Consider the following 14,159-nt stretch of genomic DNA (forward strand, 5'->3'; position numbering starts at 1 on the left):
TTTTGAGAGCAACGCTCACGAACACACAGACAAACACACACACACACACATTTATAAGCTGGAGAATATGTTGTTGTTGTTGATGTTGTCTTTTTTTTTTTTCTTTTCCTTGCTTTCAGATGCATAAATCCCAATTTGTATTCATGGGTGAAACAATAGCCTTGCTGCCCTCGGTGGGCATTTTTATAACCATGAATCCCGGTTATGCAGGACGCACAGAACTGCCCGAGAATTTAAAGTCACTATTCCGTCCTTGTGCCATGATTGTGCCGGACTTTGCCTTGATTTGTGAAATAATGCTGATGGCCGAGGGTTTCCAGGATGCCAGGTTACTGGCCAGAAAGTTCATTACCCTCTATACCCTGTGCAAGGAATTGTTGTCCAAACAGGATCATTACGACTGGGGCCTTAGAGCCATAAAATCGGTTCTCGTGGTGGCTGGCACTTTGAAACGAGATGACCACAGCCGACCTGAGGACCAGGTTCTCATGAGAGCTCTAAGAGATTTTAACATACCAAAAATTGTCACCGAAGATATTTCCATATTTATGGGCCTCATAGGCGATCTCTTTCCAGCCCTGGATGTGCCACGGAAGCGGGTGTTTGAATTTGAAAAGATCATACGTCGTGCTGTCAATGACATCAAACTGCAGCCCGAAGAAGGATTCCTCATGAAAGTGGTACAACTTCAAGAACTCCTAGATGTGCGTCATTCGGTTTTCATTGTGGGCAATGCCGGAACGGGGAAAACGCAAATCTGGCAAACACTACGGGAGACTTATCGCCTGCAGAAACGGAAACCTGTTTGCAGTATTCTCAACCCAAAGGCTTTGACAAATGATGAACTCTTCGGAGTGGTAAATGCCACGACACGTGAATGGAAAGATGGCTTATTCTCATCGATAATGCGTGAGCAGGCCAATTTGAATAATGACCACCCCAAATGGATTGTCTTAGATGGTGATATCGATCCAATGTGGATTGAAAGTTTAAATACCCTAATGGACGATAATAAAATCCTAACATTGGCCAATAATGAACGTATAGCTTTGAAGAAAGAAATGCGTTTAATTTTCGAAGTTGGCCACCTGAAGGCGGCAACACCGGCCACGGTGTCGAGAGCTGGAATTTTGTATATTAATCCATTGGATTTGGGTTGGTCACCGTGAGTATTTGATTTCATGGATTCCTATTCTACATGTGTTCCCAGGATAAATACTCGTCTGCAAGTTTGTAGGACTAGGGATCTCTTGTAGGTCGTCTATAGGACTTCTATAGATAAAAATATCTTTAAATATCTGGATAGAAAGTCATTTCAAGGTCCTCTGTAGATACAGTGTGAAAAAAAAAACTGCAACCAACTTCAGACTGCTGTCATTTCTAAGCCATTCGTCCAACAGCTGTTAAAATTATTCAAGCGACAGCTGATTATATTATTTTCAAGCGTACAAAAGCATTTTAGTGAAAATTTTCTAGAAAAAAAGTTATTCGTGTTGGAATGCAAGCGTGATAGTGTGATTTCTTTATTTTTGGCTGGAAAACCACAAGTGGCTATCGTTAGAGCACTCCAGTATTTAAATGTGATTAAATCTTTTGTGTCTCGTACCATCGCTCGTTACCGTGATACTGGTAGCTTAGCCCGACGACAAGGAATTGGACGAAAAAAAAACAGCAACATCAGCAGGAATGTTTCCAAAAAATTAAGAAGCGACTTGATCGAAACCCGCTTCGCAGTGGCCGAAAAATGGCTCGTGAGCTGAACATACCGCAATATTCCATTCGGCAAATATTGAAAAATGAGCTCGGGGTAATGCTATTAAAATTCCAATAAGTTAAAAAGCAGTAAGTTCGGCCGGGCCGAACATTGAATACCCTCCACCATTTGGAATGAATGTGGAATTTTTCAAAAAATAAAATCGTTAAGAAATCTGCTAAAAAATACCACATACACCCGTTATATTGGGGTCTATATGACGTGGACCTACATTGGCATTTTTTGTCATAAGCCATGTCATAAGCCTTTAACATATTCAAATCCGAAACTTAAAAAAAACGCTGAATAATGTAGCTAAAATCATCAAAATATCGTATATAGGGAGGTACCGTTATATCGGAGCTGTGCGAAGACCTGGACCAGCATATAAATTTTTCTGTTACAGGCTGTAGCATCCATTACGAACTTCAAATACGACATCTCATATAATTTCGATAGGTATTGCACCTAAACCCGTCAAAATACCGAATATGGGAGGTACTGATATATGGATCTGCATAGACAATATGCTGTCTACAGACTGTAGTTTCCAATACTAACTCTAAATAAGTAATTTGAAACAATTCCAGTGAATAATGACGCTAAAATCATCAAAATACCGAATATATGGAAGTACCGTTATATGGGGGCTATACGAAGACGTGGACCTACATAGACTATTTTCTGTCATAGGCTGTAGTATCCTTTACGAACTTCAAATACCAAATTTGAAACAATTCCGGTGAATAATGTCGCTAAAATCATGAAAATATCGAATATCGGGAGGTACCGTTATATGGGGGCTATACGAAGATGTGGACCTGCACAGATAATTTCCTGTCTTAGGCCGTAGTATCCATTTCGAACTTCAAATACCAAATTTGAAACAATTTCGGTGAATAATGTCGCTAAAATCATGAAAATACCGAATACCGGGAGGTTCCGTTATATGGGGGCTATATGAAAACGTAGACCTACATGGCCAATTTGCGAACTTAACCTGCCTACTGGCAAAATAAACATGTCTGCAAACTTTTAGCCTTCTATCTCAATTCGTTCGAATTACAAAATTACAAAAGACAGACAGGCTGACGGACATGGCTAAATCATCTTAGAATTTTACGCTGATCAAGAATATTTATTGAGTCTGACATGAGTATTTCGAGGAGTTACAAACGGAATGGCAAAATTAATATACCCTACCCTATGGTGGAGGGTATAAAAAGTGCAAGAATTTACACCTCTAAAGAAAGAAAATAGACTCAAAAGAGCTAAAGAGTTGCTTCGCTTGGCCGAAAGTGGTGAACTGCGGAATTTGGTTTTCTCCGATGAGAAAACATTCGTTGTCCAAAGAGGTCAGCTGAAAATGTGCACTTTCGGCTGGCCACCAGCACTCAAACGCCAGCCATAGTGATGGTGTGGGCCGCCATAACAGCCGATGGTCGCTCTCCGCTCGTAATAATCGACCGTGGCATCAGAATAAATGCCGAATATTAAAGCGAAAAAATTCTGGATGGTGTATTAAAGCCTTGTGCAAGCAAACATTTTGGCCGCAGACCTTGGACATTCCAACAATACTCAGCACCATCGCACTCAACACGCGCCCCCGGGGAATGGTTACAAAATGAGGTTCCTCGCTTCATTTCCAGCGCACAATGGCCACCAAAATCTCCGGATACCAATTCGTTATACTATTGTGTCTGGAGTATTTTGGAAAGAAAGGTTGGCACTATAAAATACAAAAGTGTCGTCGATCACCTCAAGCAAGCGCTTCGCCGGGAATGGACCAAAATACTGTAGAGCAACATTCGGGCAGCGTGTGACGGTTTCACCATAATTTGTGCCAAAGGTGACCAATTCGAACAAATCTAAGCGTAATCTAATATTTGATGCTATTTCCGACATTTTTTGCTTGAATTCAATAAAATTTAAAAAAAATGTAAAAATTCTGGAGTTTGACTTTGTTGCAGTTTTTTTATCTCACCCTGTATACAGATGAGCTTGCTTAAATTGAGGCATTGGAAGACAATATTAAAGCATTTATTCGGCCAAAATGTTGGAAAGAGTATGTCAAAGTTGGACTAAGCTGATGTTCATGATAGTTCTTCTTTGCCTTTTTTGCAAGTTCTGGAACAGAGCATCTCTCATCCGATTGCCCAAAATTAATAAGCACGTGGGAGTTAGGTCTAAGTCAGTCAATTAGTCAATCCGTTCGATTATCACTCAAAAACTTTTCATTATTCCGCCTGTATATATATTTGTATATCTATCGTTCATCCTATTATGTGCTTCAGCTACGTTTTATCATGGCTCGAAACCCGCCCCGATATGTTGGAACGTGGTATCCTAACAACCCTGTTCGAGAAATATTTTCCGAAATTATTACAACGTCATCAGGATTTTCGTCACATTGTCCCAATATCCGATATGGCCGTCATTCAAATGTCCTGTAACTTACTTGAGTGCCTTCTCGACTTTAATGAAGAAGAAACGGAGTTTCAACACAGTTCCAATCCCAATAATCCCCATAGTTTACATCATGTTGGCTTGGCACCCGATTCTCTAGAATTGCATTTGGAGTTGATATTTGTCTATGCCGTGCTATGGGGATTTGGTTCTGCTCTGAGTCAGGAACATAATATCGATTGGCGGAGAGAATTTCAAAAATGGTGGTGCACCGAATTCAAGGATATTAAACTTCCCTCACAGGGTACAATCTACGACTATCATTTGGATGTGAGGACACAGAAATTCATACGTTGGTCTGATATGGCGGGGCGAATGCCAATGCAAATGGAGTTTCAGACGCCGGTACAGGTAAGCTAATCGAGAAAGGGTCCTGAAGAGTATGCTTTAATGTTTATTGTTTTTAGAGCATCATGATCCCTACATTTGAAACGGCACGTCTGATGCACTTCCTGGAAATGTTAATTAATCGCAATTTACCCTGTATGCTGGTGGGAAATTCGGGTTGTGGTAAAAATACCATTTTTCGTGAGCTCTTTACCAAATATGCCCAAGCTTCGGATGTGATGGATGTTAATCCGGCAAAAATGGAAACCCAACGTTGTTCATTTCAGTCACAACCCAAACCATTGGCAACCACTGTGCAAGCCATACATTTCAATTATTATACATCTTCAGAAATTTTCCAAAAAGTATTGGATCGTCCGCTGGAAAAGAAATCGGGAAGGACGTATGGACCTGTAGGTGCCAAACGACGTTTGGTGTATTTTATAAATGATCTGAATATGCCTGAAGTGGATGCCTATGGTACGGTGCAGCCACACACCATTATGCGGCAGTTTATGGACTATAGGCAGTGGTAAGCTTGTGAGAGAAGTTTTCAAGGGAGAATAATAAGTTAACGAAAGATGACTTTCTCTTGGTCTTTTAGGTCTTTTGTAGGTCTTATACAGAAGAGCTTCTGTAAGTCTTATATACAATGAAGACCTTTAGCAGATATTCTATACCCAGAAGTCCACTTCTAGGTCCTCTATACACCTAAGGCCTTCTGTAGGTCCTCTATACATGCAATATGCAACAGATGCATAAACAGAAGACCTTGGCCTTTTAAGTCCTTTGTAGGTCTTACACAGAAAAGCTTCTGTAGGTTTTCTATAAAACGAAAACCTTTGGCAGGTCTTCTATACCAGGAAGAAGACCTTTTGAAGGTCTTTTTTACATGGTAGGTATTTGATAAACAGAAAACTTTCTGTAGGTCTACTATACACCATAGCCCCTCATTAGTTCTTTTATACAACGAAGCCCATATATAGGTCTTCTATACACAGAAGACCTGTCTAGGTCTCCCATACCCAAAATACCTTCTGTAGGTCTTATATAAACAGCATACCTTCTGTAGGTAATCTATACGCAGAAGACTTTCTGCATGTCTTCTATACCCGGATGACCTCCTGTAGGTCTTCCTTCTTACCTTTGGATCTTCTATTTCTATTATACACGAAGATCCTCTATACACAGAAGATCTTTTGTTAGTCTTCTATACACAGAAGACATTCTGTAGGCCTTCCTAATTTATAACGCCTTCTGCAGGTCACCAATTTATACCACAACTAAACTCACATATGCTTTCGTTTCCAGGTACGATCGGCAATGTCTACAGCTGAAAAACATACGCAATTGTCAATTTGTTGCTTGCATGAATCCCACAGCTGGCTCTTTCACGATTGATCCTCGCCTGCAAAGACATTTCTGTGTCTTTTCAGTGGCGCCACCCAGTGAAACGACTCTACAATATATCTATGGTCGAATTCTATCCTCACATCTCGATAATCCTTTGAATAGTTTTAGCAAGGAAATAAAATCCATAGCTCCACTACTAGTACGAGTTGGAATTGGCCTACATCGTCGCATGGAAGCCGCTTTCCTGCCAACAGCTGTAAAATTCCACTACATCTTCAATATGCGTGATTTAACTAATATTTATCAAGGTCTAATGAATAGTTGTGGTGTGCCTCTTGAAGCCAATAATGTGGGAAACATAACCTCCTTGGGAGGTACAATTTGTCAAAAGCCATCGGATCTCATACGCCTATATGTCCATGAAGCATATCGTACCTATAACGATCGTTTGGTGGATCCCTATGACATAAAGGCTTTTAATTCGGCCATAAGGGATATTTTCAAAAAGGATTTTGAAGATTTCGATGAGGAATACGTTTTTTCGGATCCATTGATTTATTGTCATTTCGCACAATCGTTGGCTGATCAAAAATATATGCCGCTCAAAAGTTGGCAGGCCCTGTATCAGTTGTTGATGGAAGCCCAGTCAAGCTATAATGAGGTTATTGGTTACATGAATTTAGTGCTCTTCGAAGATGCCATGAAACATGTTTGTCGGTAAGTATATGAGACGAGTTGGTCTTCTCCGTGGAAGACTGGGTTTTTCGCTACATGGTAGAGCAGTTGACCTTCTCCATAGAAGAGGAGTTAGTCTTCTCCATAGAAGAGCAGAGTTGGTTTTCTTCATAGAAGAGCAGAGTTGGTCTTCTTCATAGAAGAGCAGAGTTGGTCTTCTTCATAGAAGAGCAAAGTTGGTCTTCTTCATAGAAGAGCAAAGTTGGTCTTCTTCATAGAAGAGCAGAGTTGGTCTTCTTCATAGAAGAGCAGAGTTGGTCTTCTTCATAGAAGAGCAGAGTTGGTCTTCTTCATAGAAGAGCAGTTGGTCTTCTCCATAGAAGAGCAGTTGGTCTTCTCCATAGAAGAGCAGTTGGTCTTTTCCAAAGAAGAGCAGTTGGTCTTTTCCAAGAAGAGCAGTTGGTCTTCTTCATAGAAGAGCAGTTGGTCTTCTTCATAGAAGAGCAGTTGGTGTCTTCCAAAGAAGAGCAGAGTTGGTCTTCTTCATAGAAGAGCAGTTGGTCTCTTCCAAAGAAGAGCAGAGTTGGTCTTCTTCATAGAAGAGCAGAGTTGGTCTTCTTCATAGAAGAGCAGAGTTGGTCTTCTTCATAGAAGAGCAGAGTTGGTCTTCTTCATAGAAGAGCAGAGTTGGTCTTCTTCATAGAAGAGCAGTTGGTCTTCTTCATAGAAAACCAATTGGTAGAAAACCAATTGGTCTTCTTCCTAAAAAACCAATCGGCCTTCTTCCTAAAAAACCAATCGGCCTTCTTCCTAAAAAGCCAATCGATCTTCTTCATAGAAAACCAATTGGTCTTCTTCATAGAAACCTAGTTGCCGTTCTCTATAAAAGACAAGATGGTCTCCTCCATACAGGACCAGTTGGTATTTTCATTAGCGAACCAATTGATCTTCTTTATAGAAGACCAGTTGATATTGATTATCTAAAAATATTTACTATTCATTTTTATTCCAGCATTAATCGCATTTTGGAAAGTCCCCGCAACAATGCATTACTTGTGGGCGTTGGCGGTTCCGGCAAACAAACCTTGGCCCGCCTGGCCTCCTTCATATCTTCCTTCAGCGTTTGCCAGATACAAATCAAACGTGGCTATGGCCTGCAGGATATGAAGGAAGACATTGCCGGGCTATGCATGAAAGTTGGGCTGAAAAATGTGGCATCCGTATTTCTAATGTCCGACGCCCAATTACCCGAGGAAAATTTACTAATGCTCATCAATGATTTACTGGCGACCGGCGAAATACCAGAACTTTTTGCCGACGATCAAATGGAAGTCATTGTCAATGGCATACGCAATGAAGTGAAACAGTCCGGCACGCTGGATACTCGGGAGAATTGTTGGCGTTTCTTTGTGGAAAAAGTTAGGCGTCTGTTGCGTTTGATTTTATGTTTCTCACCCGTGGGCCAGACACTAAGAGTAAGGGCACGTAAGTTCCCCGCCATTCTGACACAGACCACAATTGATTGGTTTCATGAATGGCCCAAAACGGCCCTACAGTCAGTATCACAACAATTTTTGGGCGAAATAGACAAGGGGATTTTACCGGTAAGTTAGTTAGTTAGTCCAGTTCGGACCGTAATCACTTAGCCAGACAGGGGGGGTGGCCAGTCTGACCGCATTGCCACCTTTGCAACAAAGTGTAACACTATTTGTCATATCATCACCTTATTTATAATATGTTGCATGTGTGTGTGTGTGTGTAACTTTGTATGTTCAGGTCATGCATTTACCCAAACCACTTTTACTCCTTTCTTTCTTTCCTTCCTCCCTGTGTCAGTCTCAGCTTATTGAACCCATTGGCTGTTTCATGGCCTATGTCCATGGTACTGTGAATCAAATATCCAAGATTTATTTACAAAATGAAAAACGCTACAACTACACAACCCCAAAGACCTTTCTGGAATATATTTTCCTGTACCGCAAATTATTGGTCGACCGTAGCGGTGAACATACACGGCGCATACAACGACTGCAGAGTGGCATGGCCAAATTGGCAGAATGTGCCAGCCAAGTGGATACCCTAAAGGTGAGTGGAATGAGTGGGGCGGGTGAGTCGAATCGTGGGTGGGTCGGTTTATCGGTCGGCATGAACAATCAAGGCCGAAGCCATAAATATTTCGGAAACCTTTGAACTCACATTGCAATTAGTGTAAAACAGAAGAGTTCGCACATCTTTAAATGGTTTTTGTTTGGCTTTTGTAGCTGTGTAACCATATAACAAACAGACATATACATACATGTACACATACTTCGTTTTGCACACACACACACGCTTTTGAAATACATACAGACGTTCACATGCATCTATCTATGTACATTTGTCCATCAGTTAATCTATGACTTTAATTTTCATTGTCGCATTTGCCGTTCGATTCACACCTCCTTTATCACATTACCCATGTCCTATTGCCCATCCTTGTCACCTTTTAAAATGTGAAACCGCGAAAGGCATCCAATTAGTAAAGCCATGCAGGTCATAAAATATTTATGTGGAAACTTATAGCACAGTGTTTCATAAAATAAAAATGAGTCACTTTTATATCCTGCAACACTATGTGTTGGGGGTATTATAAGTTTGATTGGACAAAAAATTATGTAACTCCTCGAAATATTGATCACCGACATAGGAACTATATATGGATCTTCCTATCTCGCCGAGCTGAGTCGATCTCGCTATGTATGTCCATCAGTCCGTCTGTCCATGTTAATTTATAATCACAGCACAGGTCGCAATTATGGTCCGATCATCATGAAATTGAAAATGGAGTAGGGGTTAGGGTCAGAATATTGTTTTTGGAGATGATTTACGGGAGATGATAATGGACCAAAAACAGAAATAAATACTGATTTTAGCGCTTGCTCTCAGGACACAATGGGGCATGGGCTAGATTTTAGGGATGGACAGAAGCATACCAATTTGGATGGTCATCGGACAATATTTAGCGGGTAAAATAGAATATAACTTTTATGTAAAAACAAGTAAGAAAACTGTAAGTTGGGCCGGACAGAACTTTGAATACCCTCCACCATTTAGTGGAAAAAATACGTTAAAAATTCTATTAGTATCTTGAAAATACCGAATGTAACCAGTATATTAGGGTCTATACGACGACGTGGACATACATAGGCAACTATTGTCATAAGTCATTACAATATTCAAATGCGAAAATTCGGTGAACAATGTAGCTAAAATCATCAAAATACCAAATATAGGGAGGTACCATTATATGGCAGCTATACCAAAACGTGGACCTGCACAGACAATTTTCTGCCAAACTTCAAATAGTAGCATTTTATGCTACTTTGTGGGGACTAAAATATATATTTCGAGTTGTTACAAACGGAATGACAAACTTAATATACCCTTCATACTATGGTGGAGGGTATAAAATATTAATTTTAGGAAAATTAGGAAATTTTGCATGGCAGTAAGTTTAGGGTCAGAATTAAAGCCTATTGTTTTTAAAGATTTACATTTAGGAGTTCAAATGGATCAAAAAAATTAAAATTTTCCTGATTTTGCAGCCGCCCTACAGACCATAATTGAAAACCAAATGACACGGAGAGTTAGGAACAAAGCAGAGGTCCAGCATTTTGGATTACCATGGATTATATTTAGGGGTTCAAATGAACCACAATTTTCGTGTGAAATTTTTCCGAATAGTTATCAGCACGACAAAAAGCGTAATTACAGGGCAAAAACAAAAACCCCAGTCAAATACCAAACGTTAAATTTGTGCAGGGTTGTGTGGCATTACTTTAAAAACCAAATCTACCAAAATGAACTTGAATCTAAGTGGCTTCCAATATATTACAGAGCTGTAGGGTGTCGCATGGTCGGTCCCGCACGCATATAGCGTTTGCTTATTTGTTTATAAATGTCCTATATTTCGAAGAGTTTTGTTGATTTTTTTATCCTCCACCATAAAGTGAGGGTAATTTACCCATGATAGAAAACTAAAATTTTGCATGACTGAAATCTTCCTACCGTCCAGTCAACTTCGAAGACCGGCATTATCGGTCCACCTTTAAGTGCCGCTAATTTTACATTTCGGACTTTTTTGCGGATAAAGAACTGGTAAGACAAAATTCTCTAATATTAAGCTCTTAATATTTTTCGTCCACTTTGCAATTTATTTATATCATTTTAAATGTTATGATGCCTATATCCATTTAATACACAACTTTAATATTTAATACTTTAATAATAATACGTACCTGGGATTTCAAATAGAAATACGGTTATTTTCTTGTATTTGCATCTCTAATGGTGTCACTTTAAAATAAAATGGAAGCCCGATCAAATGGAGACGGTTGTTAACTAGACATTGCCAACAAAAAAAAATAGAATGTGCTCGACAAAGCCTCTCATTGAATTTTTTCTCGCTCTCTCTCTCTCTCTTGGTTGCGCTCAGGAAGAAAAAAAATAAGAGGAAAACTTACTCTTCTTTTGCCGAGTATTGGAGCAAAAACAACATTGACTCTCCCGTGAGAGTGTTGTAATGGATACACACAATTAAAATGGCACATTAGCAAAAAGTAACAGCCAAACTCCTTGTTAAAATTATTAACATTTTATCGCAAAATTAACTGCATTTGTATAATGTTAATGTTAATTTATTGTTGTATTTGCAGTGAACACATTAAAGAAACTTATAGTACTGCAGTTATTAATTAAACACACTGAAATTAAGAATTTCGCGAAGGACAACCACACACGAACCGATGCAACAACCGATTTAAAGAAGAACGCAAAATAAACTAAAGAAATGTAATGATCAGAGTTGTCGTGCTAATTTTATTAGAATACTTTTAGCGCATGTATTCTCTTACTATCTTTCGTTGTTAAATCGACTATGAATGAAAATTACAAGAATAGGTATTTCATGTTTTTTTTTTAATGAAATAGTTTTGGCATTTATTTAGACGACTTTTATTTCGGTTTTGAAAACTAACAGCCTAGCAGCCAATGTTAATTATTCAGTCATAAAATAATAATCTTTTAAGTTTGCCATTCCACTTGTAAGAATCGATAAGGGATCATACACATGTTTAAATAAAAAAATTGTTCAAGTTGTAAGTATACGAAAATAGTATGCGGACGGATTTCCTTACCTTTCAACATACTAATAATAGAAAATACAATAAATGTCCCATGTTTTGCCATAATGCTTGAATTCTTTATATTCTCAAGGCGTTGAACAACTCGTCAAGTTTTGATAGGAGCATACAAAAAATGTCAAAAAAGAAAATTCGTCAGCCGTACGGTCAAAACAGGCTTCATCCAAATAAAGGATTTAGATCCTAAGTCTCTTTTGACCAAATCCGTTTCCGGAGACAATCTAGGGGTGTCCGTCCCCTATTGGACATATTAGGAGGTACTGTTACATAGGGGCTATACGAAGACGTTGGGCTGAATTACAGATTTTTTGTTATAGGTTGTAGCATTCATTAAATCCTTCAAATACGAAAGTTGAAACCATACCGGTAAAAAAGTTATTAAAATCCTTAAAATACCAAATATTGGGAAGTACCGTTATATAGGGGCTATACGAAAACGTGGAGCTACTTGGCGCGTTTATGACTTAATCTGCGTACTGTGCAAAATACCCATTCGTGCAAAATTTTAGTCTTCTATCTCAATTCGTTCGAAAGATAACTTAATTACAAGGGACAGATTTTAAGCTGATGAAGAGTGTAAAGGGAGAGATAAAAAACTGCAACAAAGTCAAACCCATAATTTTTTTTTTTTTTTTAATTAAACGAAAGAAAAAATGTTCGAAATAGCATCAAATTTTAAAATAAGTTTAGATTTGTTCGAATTGGTCATCTTTGGCTCGAATTATGGCCTGCAAACGACCAATAAAACCCTCAAACGCTGCCCGAATGTTGCTCTGCGTTTTTTTGGCCCATTTCCGGCGAAGCGCTTTCTTGGGGTAATCGACACTTTGGTATTTTCTTAGTGCCAACCTTGCTTTTCAAAATACTCCTACGGATTGGTATCCGGAGTCCGCGGCCAAAATGTTTGCGTGCCTAAGGCTTTAATACACCCTCCAGAATATTTTCGCGACAATATTCTGTATTTATTCTGATGCCACGGTCGATTAATACGAGCGGAGAGCGACCATCGGCTGTTATGGCGGCCCACACCATCACCTTGGCCGACGCTTGATTTCTGGTGTCCAACCGAAGGTGCACATTTTCAGCTGACCTCTTTGGCAAGTAAACACGATCATTTTGTTTGTTTACAAACTGCTGGACAACGAATGTTTTGTCATCGGAGAAAACCAAATTCGACAGTTCACCACTTTCGGTCAAGCGAAGCAACTCTTTAGCTCTTTTGAGTCTATTTTCTTTCTGTAGCGTTGTAAGTTCTTGCACTTTTTGAAATTTCAATGGCTTTACCCCGAGCTCATTTTTCAATATTTTCCGAATAGAATATTGCGATATGTTCAGTTTTCGGCCACTGCGAGGCGGGTTTCGATCAAGTCGCTTCTTTACTTTTCGAACCATTTCTGCTGATGTGGCTGTTTTCTTCCGTCCACTTCCTTGACGTCGGGCTACGCTACCAGCATCACGGTAACGAGCGATGGTACGAGACACAACAATGTAATGAGCTGTCACTGGAATAATTTTGAAATGACAGCAGTCTGAAGTTGGTTGCAGTTCCTTCATTTCACCCTGCCTACCATAACTTATAGAATAACAGTTTTTTCTTATTCTCTCTATAAAATGTAGTACATTTATGTAGATCGTACATCATAAAGTGCTCATTTTAAAATACATCTCATTATCCAAACGCCGTACACTTGCTGTGATCCGAATGTAAAAATGTTCAATTCTAGCTCTGTTCCTACACTCTATGTCAATGTTAGTACCGCTGTGTACGAAATATAATATCTAAATGGTACGTTGGGAACACATATTCCCAAAACCACGTCTTGATATCAAACTTAATTTTCATATAAAATTTAAGGATTTTAGATGTATCTATTAAAAATTTCCTAAAAAAGTCTCTCGTTCCAAATTTTAGAATTCAAACTTTATCCGTTTGCCAAGAACGAATGGTACATTTAGTACGTTGAATCAGTCAGCCACATACTGCATTGAGTTGCCTATGAATTAGGTACCCTCTAATATAACCTAGAAATCGGTACAGTGCTACATATCCCATCACAACTATAACTGCAGGTCCCTGCATCGACATATTTATATATATCTTACATTTCAGTTTTCGATTTTAATTAATTTTCATTCCATCCTCCGGCTGTATTTTACAAATTTATCTTAAAAACCACAATCCATCTATATACATACATATATACACACACCTACCTATGGAAATGGTAAGCTTTTGTAGATTAAAGCAGGAACCTGCTAGCCTGTAAGTTTCCTTATTAATCTTTTGATTAAAGACACATTTAGTGAGCGAAAGAAATGAAATGAAATGAATCGATGAGTCAGTCAGTCGGTCGGTTGGTCATGGCTTGTCATCCGGTCATACCGTACCACAAACCTACACATGT

General features: G+C 39.0%; 1 protein-coding gene across 1 annotated transcript in view; it reads left to right on the forward strand.

Moving 5' to 3' along the window:
* LOC101893329 (dynein beta chain, ciliary) overlaps positions 1-14,159 on the forward strand; it is a 118,072-nt gene that overhangs the window by 87,402 nt on the left and 16,511 nt on the right. Inside the window, exons 21-26 of the mRNA XM_059124302.1 lie at positions 120-1,165; positions 4,048-4,570; positions 4,627-5,078; positions 5,858-6,616; positions 7,587-8,178; positions 8,411-8,659. Coding sequence (XP_058980285.1) covers positions 120-1,165; positions 4,048-4,570; positions 4,627-5,078; positions 5,858-6,616; positions 7,587-8,178; positions 8,411-8,659 — 3,621 coding nt within the window. The remainder of the gene's footprint in view (positions 1-119; positions 1,166-4,047; positions 4,571-4,626; positions 5,079-5,857; positions 6,617-7,586; positions 8,179-8,410; positions 8,660-14,159) is intronic.

The sequence above is a fragment of the Musca domestica genome, unplaced genomic scaffold (genome assembly GCF_030504385.1).
Source record: "Musca domestica strain aabys unplaced genomic scaffold, Musca_domestica.polishedcontigs.V.1.1 1, whole genome shotgun sequence".
Classification (NCBI taxonomy): domain Eukaryota; kingdom Metazoa; phylum Arthropoda; class Insecta; order Diptera; family Muscidae; genus Musca; species Musca domestica.